This window comes from Lachnellula hyalina (genome assembly GCF_007821495.1).
Source record: "Lachnellula hyalina strain CBS 185.66 chromosome Unknown contig00037, whole genome shotgun sequence".
Lineage (NCBI taxonomy): Eukaryota > Fungi > Ascomycota > Leotiomycetes > Helotiales > Lachnaceae > Lachnellula > Lachnellula hyalina.
The window spans coordinates 211,919-224,207 of record NW_022157151.1 but is presented as its reverse complement, the minus strand read 5'-3'; the positions used below and the strand labels follow the sequence as shown (position 1 = coordinate 224,207).

Here is a 12,289-nt window from a genome sequence, read left to right as displayed (position 1 = left end):
TTGCCGCGCAATGGCCAACACGGCCCACGGGACACAGACAATCGAAATAGCCTCGGTGAGGAGGGAAAGGTGGCCCTGCTTGTGATGCATACACAAAGCGGCACTCATTATGGCCGTTTTTTAATGTGCCACTGCACCTGAAACATGCAACATTGATGCTGCTTTTCTGTCCAGGCTTGCCGAAGCTATCCCAGCTAAAAAGTGATACCTTTGCTACATCCAATTCCTACCTATACCTACATATTCATCGCTCAACAACATGAGAGAGAGACTAGTCTAATTGAACTTCGGGTATTCCTTCTCGTGACAACAAAGTCTCAATACTGTATACAAAAACGGGGTCTAAGATGGCTTCGGGACGCAAAACGACGACTTTTGGAGACGCTACAGCTGTGAAAGCCTTGTCAACTCATAAATATAGTGCCTGGTTTCACGATGATTGGTGCATTGGTTCAGGTTTGGATATTCTCTCAGAATACACATACCCCAACTAAAATATTTCAGTGCCTCATGGAGGATATGTAACAAGTATCTTCATGCAAGTTGTGGCTACACACTTCAACACCACCCTTTCCAAGCAGAATCAACCCCACACCATAGCTCTACACTTAGACTTCCTCCGGCGAACACAAGTCGGGGAGGCACACTTCACAGTCAAAGACACAAAGCTAGGTCGCCAAGCCTCCGTTGTCCACCTTACCTTATCTCAAGCTGGCCGTGAAGAGGTGCTAGGCGTAATCACCAATTCCAACATACTCACCGAGACTGGCGTCACATTTCCAACTTCCTGGAGTCTAAACCCGGCGCCATTACCAGTCTCTCTTACACGTCTCTCGGAAAACAGGGATGAAAACTGGTGCTTGCAACCCGAAATGCCCTTTGCGGCTTTCCGTAAGGCAACGGCGAAAACAGACTTCTTTCTGCCGAGAGACGGGCAGAAAGAAAGGAACAAAGCAGATGAATGGATTAGACTGAGGAGCGGAGAGAAATGGACGAACAGTAGTCTTGGATATGTGGCTGATATGTGGCCTATGCCAGTCGAGGCTTTCATGCGCGAGCAGAATGCTTCTGATGCTAATAGCAACGGCGGGAAGATGAAGAAGTCGGGAACAATGTGGTATCCCACTTTGCTGTTGAATTTAGACGTCAAGAAGGTCCTGCCGGACGAAGGCGTTGAGTGGCTTCTTGTGAGGGTAGAAGCCAAGGCGATCAAAAACGGGAGGATGGATCTTGAGATTGTAATCCTGGATGAAGGGAATGGTCTTGTGGCTCTTTCTCATCATGTTGCTCTTGCTGTTCCCGCGGATAGGAATCTGGCAGAGCGGAATACAGATGCCAGCAAAATTTAGACAAACTCGAGGTCCTGGATCTAGAAACAAAGGTCGCCCAAAAATGGCAAGCTCTCGGCGGTGGGTGATGCAACTGCTGGCTGTTCCTGAGAATCATAACTAATTTGGGTCGATTTGGATGCTTGAAAGTCATAACTACGGAGTTTTCATTTGCCTTCTTTCCATCAACTTTTATTCTCATCTGTTCGCCATGATACTCTGAAGTTTTCGTTTTCCTAGGATTGGAAAACGTGGTAGTTGAAACCGCATATTCTGATCCCAGAGAGCGTTCCATCCATGGACACGGGAAGCATGACATGAAAACCTTTATCAAAAGTATACATGTTTCACACGGCCCCAGAGGCTCCCGCATCCTTTCAGACTTTGGTACAAAAAAAGCCTTTCGCTGCTTCGAGTTCGCACCAATCAATCACATCGGAAATCCGGAAAATCTGACATTTCCCACAAACCGAGACAGAAGCCAGAAAATTGTCTGAAGCCTCGAGCAGTATTTATGAGGAAAACTACAGCGCAAGTGCGAAGCAGGCGTGAACGGGAAGTAAGCAAAGTCATATCGACTTCCTGTGTGACTTATCCCCAAAATAAATTGTCGAATATGCCAACATACACCGGGAAATTGATTGTACGAAAGCTTACTGGTGCTAGGGTGTTCGACTCCTTCCGTAGCCTGAAGTCACAATCCTCGTCGGTGAGAAAAAGAGACCCTATCACCTATCCAAAACCCTTGTCTGTCACTACTCACTATACGGAGTACTCCAATGCCTTTTTCAAGAGCGACTTCAAGGATTCCAAGGCGCAAGTGCTTCCCTTGTGTACCTGCAAAGCACTTGAGTACCTGCAGCGAGGATATACTCGAGGTGGTATTGGCCTACACGGGGACCGGGTTCCTGAACACATGATTTACTAAGCGGCGCCTTCCTCACTCTTGCGCTAGGATATATTGTGTTGTAGATCAAATCACGCTGCAGGATTCATTCTCAAATCTTTCTCAATCCTCTCGACTAAAAACTCAACCCAACTCTGTGATCAACCGGACGGAAGCCGAAACCCCACCTCACAACACAAGAACACACCGAGATCACCCGAGAGACTGCCTCCTAACCGGCCATGCTCTTCCAACGAAATGTGATGTGCCGGATCTTGTATGTGGCCCTCTCGGCTCTCCGTGGCATCGTATCAAGGGCGGGAGAACTAGAAAGAGATTCGCGCTTGGAAAGGAAACGGAGGGGCTGGATGGGTCGGCGGCGGATGTTGGTAGGGTGTATACTCAGGCTATGCGGGGCAATGCTGGGAAGTAAGTACTTCTAGTACTCAAACAATGCATACATATTCCGAGCCATAATGGAGTCTCTTGTGATGATTTCTGGAATTATCATCACAGCGCGCTTATTATCTTAATCCTACTACACGTGTCAAAGCGGATCTTGAAACGCTGTTAGCTTAACTGCCAGGGCCGTAAGATGGGAAATTTTCACAACGTAAAGCGTAGAGTTCAAGATTCAACAGAGAAAGATGTAAAGATCACCCGCGCCGCCGCCGGCGTGTGCAAGCAAATGGTAAGAAAGTTACGTACCTACCCCCTTTGCTTGGAAGAAGGAAAGAAAAGAGGGACAGACAACGTGGGAAAAGACTAGCTTCAAGTAATTTAGCATTTCTTCAAAACTTCAACTTCGTTGTGAAGGATCTTATAAAAGACCTTACAACCATGTAGGCAATGCTTGCTCCCCATCTCTAGACCCTGCTTCTTCGGGCTGCCTGAAAACGCCATAAAACTGAGCCACTCAATCAATCACTCCTTACATACGTGGACATTCATCCCTCATAACAGACAGACTTCTGCGAAACCATGTAACTTAACAGCGCGCCTCCAACAGCAACAAATTCAAACAAATTCCGACCAACGTTATTACATCTGTTTGAAATTCCCGACTGCAGTAAAACTTTTGGCTCCATTCACGCCAAATCAAGATGGTATCATACACTTCCTTCGCCCATGCCCACCTTTCCCCAGTCACCCATCTACAAAGTACCCGCTCAACCCCGAGAGAACATCCGCCCAACCAAGCCCGTAGCTACATTTCCCGCAAGCCCTCCAGAAGACCACGCACTGCCGGCAATATTCGACGCCTGCCCAAACTTATCGCATCTCGAGAATGCAAGCGTATTCGTGACCGTCAGACTAAGAGCAATAACTGTATTGTCCATCGTATCAGTACAGTAAATTTCATGTGTTCCCTCACTCCCTCCATCCAGTAGTCCGTTTTGGAATATGATATAATATATACGTACCAACGAGCGTTAACCAGATGACTTCGAATCTGAATATAGCCACAACAGCCAATGCGACCCAGAGCAGCGGCTGCGAATAGAGTGCCATCCAGAAGAAACGTTTATCTGTCGCGTTGATGACTTTGGTCGAGGGATCAGAGCTCTCGAATACCCAGTGCGAATCCCCCGTCTGGGGATTTACTTCGTTCCACCATCTTAAGCCTACGAGACGGCGGCCGGCAATGTTCTTGAGGTAGTAGAAATCGGCTGCGAGGAGGAGGATGGTGATGATGAAGATGAGGACGCTGCAAGGTATTAGCAGTTTGTACAGCAAACCGTAGCATAGGATTTAATGTATTAGATCAGGAAGACTTACTGATTAGCCGTGAAGAGAATCCCCCCGAATAGATAGACCAATAGAGATGCTGGCGGGTAGACATTATTAGCAAGTTTCGCTGGGGACACGCAGCTGGTTTAAATCCAAGCTCACATACATATTCTGAAGGCCAAGAACCACAACAGTGTAATGGGATGCGAGCTGAGTCTCCAGCTCAAAGAGCCCTCGGGCTGGTTCTGTTCCATGGTGGGATGTGATATATGCGGAAGATGGAAAACTGTCGATGTGTCGTGTCGCTGCCGCCGCGTACTGCAACTGTGAAATCCGTCAAGCTGTCAATTCCTACCGTAGAATTACCCCTGTCCACGCTAGCGATCCACGCCAGAGATCCACGCCACGGCCAAGACAGAGGGAGAACCCCTGTGAGATCTGCCGAGCTTCAACCAACACCCGCCGGCTGGCGACATTAATGTCATTGTTGATATGAGATGGAGGGTTTGATACAAGTAGGGACCTATACATTGCTTTCTTTACAAAATATGGTCATTTTGACATCTAGAGCTCTTTCATATCCCGATTGATCCAAAATGTCAACCACTGCATCTTCTTCCATCCTCAGACGAGCTCTCCTCTACGGTATTTCCCTAACTTCCCCTCTCCCCCTCCCCCTCACTACTCCCCTACAAAACACAACACAACAACTAACATCCCATCTCCCTCCCCACAGTCCCATCCTCCTCCCCCAAATTCCTCGAGAAATCCCGCTCCCTAACCGTAGACACCATATCCTACGACCTAGAAGACAGCGTCTCCCCCGCCCAAAAGCCCAACGCTCGCACCAGACTCCTCTCCTTCCTTTCTTCCTCCCCCCGGCCCCCCCACATCACCGAGCTCTCCGTGCGCATCAACGCCGTCTCCTCGGGCCTAGCCCTTGAAGACCTAACCACCATCCTGCGCGCAAAGCACCTTGACGCCATCGTTGTGCCAAAGGTAAACAAAGCCTCAGACCTGCACTTCATAACCGACATCATCCGACACACGCTCCCCGAACCCAAGGAGAACCCGCTTAAGATCCTAGCATTGATAGAATCCGCAGAGGCAATCACGAATCTGAACGAGATATGCCGCGCGTCGCCCTACCTCGACGGCTTGATATTCGCCGCTGAGGACTTCGCGCTGGATCTCTCGCTCACGCGAACGCCGTCTCTGACGGAATTTCTGTATGCGCGCTCCGCCATTGCAACGTCGGCTAGGGCGCATCATTTGTCGAGTACGATTGATCTGGTGTGTACGTCGTTCAGGGGGGAGGAGGGCCAGAGGGTGTTGCGGGAGGAGTGTTTGCAGGGGAAGGGGCTAGGCTTTAATGGGAAGCAGTGTATCCATCCGTCGCAGGTTGAGATTGCGCAGCGGACGTTTGCGCCGGGTGAGAAGGAGGTGGAGTGGGCTGTGAGGGTTGTGGTTGGGGATGAGAAGGCGGATGTTAAGGGGCGCGGAGCGTGGACGTTAGATGGTAAAATGATCGATGTGCCTGTGGTTGGGAAGGCAAAGGCTACGGTGGAGAAGGCGAGGTTGTGTGGAATGGATGTTGATGCTATCAGAGAGAAATGGAAAGATCAGGAGCCGGAATGAGGTCTGTTGTCCTTGATGAATCCTTTGCTTCTAGCTAATATACCCATAAATCATCCAGACGACAGGAACTATTAGAACCACCTTTTGGGTATAGTACAATCAAAATCAATACCAAAGTGAAAATCGATCAGAAGCCCATTAATACAAGCGGCAAGACTTCCAAAACCCTTTAGCAGGATAGCTACCACCATCGACAGGGTGATTATGGTTTTGTTCTAGTTCTTCGGTTGACACAAATACTTCCTCACTAGGGAGGTCTTCGTACTGATGTATTAGTCCTTGTTCAAGAGGCATTTCAAAGTTCTCTACTTCGTCGGCATAACCTTCTTCGTGGCCCCACATCTGGGTCTCATGAGCATACGCCGGGCTGTTCTCCTCGTCTTCTTCGTAAGTATAATTGTAAAGCTGGTGTTCGTAGTCGCCCTGCTCTTGGGCGAGTTCATCCGCTTGATACGCCAGGGGTTCCTGATGATGGTCGTAAGTCTCTTCATGTTGGAAAGTTTCGACCCCCTGGTTAGCCGAGAGCTTGTAAGGAGGATCTTCAACGCGCAGGTTGCTGTCGAAATTCAGGGTCGCAGGATTAAAGAAATTTCCACTTTGACTCCTGTATTGAATATAATATTCCTGAGGTGTATACGTCCTTGGTATTTGGTGTATGAAAAGAGGCATGGGTTCTATGAATGGTGAACGTCTTGCAGGTTGAAAAGCGGGTGTTGAGGCTCGAGTACCCCAACCCCCTCGTATTGGAAGCCCGAGGTATGAATCATTTTCCGTCCCGTCCTTTGGACCTACTCTCATAGTCTGCTGGGCTTTCGATTCGCTCTGTAAATTGACCAGGGGTAGTACGGATTTTCCTCCCTGTGAAACGATGCCGTGCGCAGCTTGCGCTTTAGCCTGGTCAGATCCAGGTTGAGAAATCATCGTCTCTTCGATTCGAGAATCCTTTGGTGCTGGCCCTCCTTCGTCTGCGTTTGATGCTCGGGGGGGTGACGGTATGGGCTGCTCTCCACAAAAGGCTTGTTGAGCTGAAGCTCCTGTTAGAGGACCTATATCGTGCTGGTCTACAATAAGGGGTGTATTATTTGTGGTCCTTCCCATTCCTACCACGTGAGCTACAGGCAAAGTCGTTGCTGGTCGTTTGATGCGAGCGAGCTTGGCAAGTACTTCTCTAGGCATGGGCGTGCCCTTCGCTTCCGGCTCATTTCCCATCTTCAATTCTGCAGAAAGGCGTACCTCCTGGGCTCTAGAACTAGGTCGTCGATGCCATCCGAGTTCTTGATCAAAATGCTCGACAATGATACGCTGATTATCACGCAGACCTGAGTCTTTCTTCCCGTCCTTGACCGTTACACCAGGTTTATTTTCGTGCGTTTCCTTGTCGTGGAGTCCTGTCTCGGGGAACTTCTCGTACTGCGGACTTCTTGTTCTCTGGTATCTAGGAGTGTGAGAGGAGAGATTGACAACATTTCTATTGCTTGAGTTTGTCACTGGTGACTCTGATGAGATTGCGGGGCCACTGATTCGACCGCGAGGGAACTTTCTTCGCGCGTTCTTTTCATGGCCGGGCCCCCGATGCTGCCGAAGCTGTTCTGCCTCAGATAATACTTCGTTAAAGCTTGGTGGCTCTGGACGGTCATGTATCCCTGTACCACGGTAGATTCCAGTCTTTTGTAGAGACCGGCGGATGGACTCAGGTGTTAGACTGCGTTGTTGGCTCGTATTTCTTAATTGCCTTGACATTTCAGTGGTACGGGGAGAAATTTGACTCTCAGACCACGTGAAATAGGTTTTTGTCTTGCCTGATATTCTGCTAGTCGATTCCGGCGGTCTATCGGTATAATTCACACCAAGGGATGTTTCCCGGAGCTTTAAGAGTCTACCTGATGGAGATCTTTGACGAAAAGTCAAAGCTTGTTCCCTCGTAGGTTCAAGATATTGAGGCCGCTTGTCAGCGTTGTAGTACTTATCAGATGCAAATTGTCTCTCGTAGAAAGAATTTTCAATTGCGGTAATGGTTGAAGATTCTCGACCTCTGGTATTAGGATCGAGCTCTCTTAATGGAGTCTTTGTTGATTTGAAAAAAGTAGATATCTCGTCCTGGGTTCTTACTGCTTTTTGCTTTTCCTTCTCACGGCATTTTGAGGTTATTTTGTCTGGTTTGTTACCGGGCGCGATGCGATCTCCTTGGTGGAGAAACTCCATCTCTGAAAATGCCAAGTCAGGCACTGCACAAATGGTATTAGCAAACGATCCAATAGAAATATGTACTTATACTTACAACCACGACGTTTAGCTGGAGAAGATGCACGCCCATTCTTGAACAAGCCAAGACCGTGAGATGGTCGAAGCTAGGATATTTAGCATAACGGCTATTCGTATCTGGAGAGCTGCTCACTGTCAAGCGCTCTTGGTCCATGCTCTTCGATGGGAAGTTACGTATGAAGTCTTCTCCAGCTTTCTTTGCCGCCTTCTTTCGGCCACGCCTTTTCTCAGGCTTCGTGGTAGGTCGTTTCTCCTCAACTGCCCTTTCGGATGTGTGACATTTCTTTTTGGGTTCATAGCGATCTGCCTTGGTCTTATGGCGTGCTCTTTTCTCGAACGTTTCTTTTGGGGCGCTCGACTGATCGGATAGACTTGCTGTGCCTGATTCTATTGGCTCGGCTTTGCGCTTCTTATGGAGCTGGGGCTTTTGTTCCTGTCTGCCTAGAGACTTGTCTTTTCGTTCCTCTGGAACTGTACGCTGCGGCTTTGGTGGCGCTGAATACTCGAGGAGAGAGCTATCAGAAGATGAATTGTGTATTCGCTTGTATTTTCTTCGTCCGCCACTATCCTCCTGGACAAATTGAGGATGCGCATAACTTGCTACGTTAAGATGTGCATTTAGCAGGTTATCTTCACGTCCTATTAGGTATCGAATCAGCAAGTATCGTGGTAACACGAAGCTGTAGTTTCGTGAAAAGGACATGGCTTACTACTATGCGACCTCTCCACTCCTTTCGTCCTTGCATCAGCTACGTTCTGCTCTTGCTCAGTTTGTGTGAGCCATCGGCGAACGTAATCATTGTCACCGCTCAGTGCTGGCCCTAATAGACTCTGCCCTATACGTGCCCTTGATATTTCGTTGCTCTGGGGAAGAACCTTCGAAGAGGGCTTTTCGACGCGCTCCGATTCTCGTCTGCGATGATGGTCTTGTTTGTGATAGCCTACAGAGTCTTTGGGTTTGCGCTCATGAGCGCGGTGATCACCCTGGTGGTGTCTGTCCATGGACATGTGGCTGGACAATTGATAATGAAAGTTCAATCGAGCATTACAAGCTCGAAAGTGTAATGCAATTGGAGATGGAAATCAAAGTATTGTCATGCGGGTTTGAAAGTTCCAAGCTCCCTCTGAAAGAAGAGACTCATTTTTCAACTGTCGCGAATGCCTAGCTAGGAAGGAACCACTGAACAAGAACGTTCCTGCTGGTTGTAAACGGTACAGCACCAACACCAGCAACACCAGCCAGGCTTGATTTTGCGATGCCACGAGTCACTCTAATTCTAAGGCTCGTTCTCAGCTCTAGGAGTATAAAAGAGCTTGGTAGCAACGGCCCATGAAAATCAAAGATGAGAAGCGAAATGCAAACGGGCAATTATAAAAGATGGATGGGTAGACTAATTCTGAACGAATTTCGATCTCAAACTTGAAGTGTTGACACCCCTGAATCAATACCGATACCATGCATTTGGTCGCCACTCAACTCAAGCATCATCCTGAACACTGCCCCTGCATAACAGGTACTTTGCATCTGAAGTCCTCCGTATGCCAGATTATCGGACATGATTTGAGGGGAGATGACGGTGAGGGGCACAAAACAGCGGTGTAGATGGACCGTCGCAGCCCTACAAAGGTCCCGCCATACTCCATACATGCAGGCTGTTTCTTGCATCCCAAGCATGTAATCCGAGCAGGGGATTTGATGGGCCAACAGATTGAGATGCGATGTCCACCAGCGATCACATGATTTGTAGGCAATGCGACTGAAGATGCCCACGATGAGTTGTCACGAGGGAACCGAGAACCGGGCGATTGGATTGGACCATGGCAAGCAAGCTGGAGAGGCGATCTCTGCAGCTATAATTACCATTGTCCTGCGTTACCTGGAAGTCTGGGACAGCAAAAAAGTGTGATATCTTTAGCTCATTGCTGGAGGAAAAAGTATAATAGTGGGGATACTTTGACCGAAAGTTTCTCACCCTTTCCTTGTTTCCCTTTTTCTCTAGCAGCCAGCCTCCCACCTGCCGCGGTTGAAAGCACGGAGTGGAGTGGGGAGGCGGCTCAATTGCATATCGATGAAAAGCAAGAACAGAAAAAAGCAATACAGGTCTGTAATAGTACTGTAGTATTATTGTACGTAGCTCATCACATGTGCATGTTCCTGAGCAGGCAAGTTCGCGGCGCGGGTGAGGAGAAGAAGATACGAAAATACGAAGTACAGAAGTGAGGGTTGAGTGAGGATTATTAGATAAACATGATGTGCTCCCCTCTCACCCCTCTCACCCCTCTCTCAGAGTCTCAGAGTCTCAGAGTCTCAGAGTCACACAAGTGCCACTATACCGACACCACCACCACCACCAACCACGGGGTATCAAATGTTACAAACTTGAATACAAGTACAAGAAATGGCATGGCGTAGTGTATTTTAAAGCTCGAGCTCGGGCCAGGGAAGGTTAGCGTCGGCTCCTCTTGCAGGTGTGTGTAAGTGCAAGGGCCTCTCTCGCCTTATCGATAAGTTAGACCCCAGGACCCCTCAGGACCCTCAGGACCCTCACGACCCTCACGACCCTCACTCACCTTCCCTTCCCCTCCATCCCAAAATTTCACTCCAACCCCACTAAATTGGCCCGAGCAGTTACAACGAGTGGCAATCCTGCAAACATACCTATACCTACACCTACCTACCTTGCATCATGCACCTCACTCTTACCGGTAGAGAAAAATAATTCGAGCTCCGGTGCTTCTAACAACCAATTCTGATCATTCAAACGGTGTATCCCGCGAGGACCACCACCACGACGGACTCACTCGTAGTTCTACCGAGAAGTGTCCTCTTTTCAAGTTTTCTACCTAACTTTCGCGTTGCCCCTCCCGCTCTAAGCTTTCAGTATCCGCCTTTGTAGATCTTATCATAGCTAGGGGGCACACTTGCGCATCGAATCAACTTACTAGTCTACTGTAGTAAATTATAAAAGAGAGTAGGTAGGCAGCAGGTTCACTCAATCACAGAAGTCGAAGCTGTCCCCGATTCTCGACCCACCTCCAGACCAAAGAGAGAAATGCATCAATTATTGTGTGCTCCAGTATTCCTTCTCCTCAGCCTGCATATTTAGGCGTGATGTCGGAGCAGCCATAAAGTCAACGATAACTGTTCTGCTTGCTGCGATTGGAGCGATTGCAGGCTGTACCATGGCATTTGTAGTTGGCAAAATAATGTGCATGTCGGGCGAGGGCAACATCTTGGTTTGACGCGGACTTTTACAAATCCGGAGACGGTATATTGATGTCCATGGCGGAATCGAGGAATCGAGCATATAATATACGGTGGAGTAGTGCATTTGATATGCTTTCGGATGCTAAGCTAAGCCATGAAGTTTTTCAAGCGGGAGGTAGAGCTAGACGTTGAGAGATGGGCAGGGCAGGCATCCCACCATCTCCCATTGCAATGCACATGCCGGGCGTTCTAGGCTATTCGTGCGTCAAAGCTGCTTTTGCCTCTACCCGGTTGTTTGCTTGATTGATGATGATGATTGGAGGAGGACCCCTTGCTGGCGCACACCTGGTGCACCTTCGCAAGCTGTTTGACTGGCTACCTACGCATCTAAAAGCGAGAGCTTCTAGGTATCCTACAGGTAAGCTGCTGGGCTGGGAAAGCTGGTGAAGCAAAGCAGCATTGCCAGCCGTGAGATGCAATGATATGATATGGTATGATATCATATGACAACAGAACTAAAAGGATCGAGGATCGAGGATCGAGAATCTTGACCCTTCTTTGGGCTATAGAGTAGTATTTCTCATCCACCCACCCTCCTCCACCCACATCCATTCACATTTCTGCAAAGGTCCCCCCCCCTAGACCTCTCAAGACCCCCCCTGGCCTGGCTTAAATCAGACCCTTGATCAGCTTGGCGTTCTTCCTGCCCCGCCTTCCACCCTATCAACCACTAGCGCCCCATTCTAAGCGAGAAGCTGCCCCTCCTTCAAAGTCTCTGCATCTCCTCTCCCCCGCTCCCACCTCTTCTTCCCAAACACCTACACAAATCTCGATATCTTTTCGCGATCTGTCCCGAATCCTAATCTTTTGCGATTTCTTCGTCAAAGCATCCGTTCGTACTGTCCTTTCAGTCGTCCGACAATCGCCTTTGAGTCTCACAATCAACAGTCAGAAATTCACTCCCGCGCCCAATCTCTCACCTTTTCAACTCTTCAAGAAGTTCGTCCTGATCTCCTGCTTGCCTGCGCTGACCTTGTCATCATCGATCTCATCACCTTCCCATGTCCCTTCCTTGTCCGCTCTGCGGAGTCCTGTTCTGCCTCGATGTATCTTTCTTTGCGTGATCCGCATTCCGTCCGTTTCGTACCTGCCATCAACGCCATGGCGCGCTCTTTTCTGTGTGAAGCGCGTGGAAATTGAGACTTTAAGCCAGGTTCTCGAAAAAACACCAGAAAT

At 48.8% G+C, this 12,289-nt stretch overlaps 3 protein-coding genes across 3 annotated transcripts; 2 read left to right on the top strand and 1 right to left on the bottom strand.

Moving 5' to 3' along the window:
• Positions 1–317: 317 nt before the first annotated feature.
• LHYA1_G002655 (uncharacterized protein) lies at positions 318–1,349 on the top strand (the record flags this gene model as incomplete). The annotated part of the gene is made up of 2 exons (XM_031147630.1): positions 318–456; positions 505–1,349. Coding segments are annotated over 2 exons (984 nt in total), but the record flags the coding sequence as incomplete, so codon positions are not given.
• A 2,034-nt stretch (positions 1,350–3,383) lies between these two features.
• On the bottom strand, positions 3,384–4,199 carry TVP23 (Golgi apparatus membrane protein; the record flags this gene model as incomplete). Its single annotated transcript, XM_031147629.1, has 4 exons — positions 3,384–3,541; positions 3,639–3,922; positions 3,994–4,042; positions 4,112–4,199. 4 exons carry the CDS (start codon positions 4,197–4,199, stop codon positions 3,384–3,386), a joined length of 579 nt encoding a protein of 192 aa, XP_031006841.1.
• A 342-nt stretch (positions 4,200–4,541) lies between these two features.
• On the top strand, positions 4,542–5,583 carry CLYBL (Citramalyl-CoA lyase, mitochondrial; the record flags this gene model as incomplete). Its single annotated transcript, XM_031147628.1, has 2 exons — positions 4,542–4,590; positions 4,682–5,583. The coding sequence occupies 2 exons, from the start codon at positions 4,542–4,544 to the stop codon at positions 5,581–5,583; spliced, it is 951 nt and encodes a 316-aa protein (XP_031006842.1).
• Positions 5,584–12,289: the final 6,706 nt, after the last annotated feature.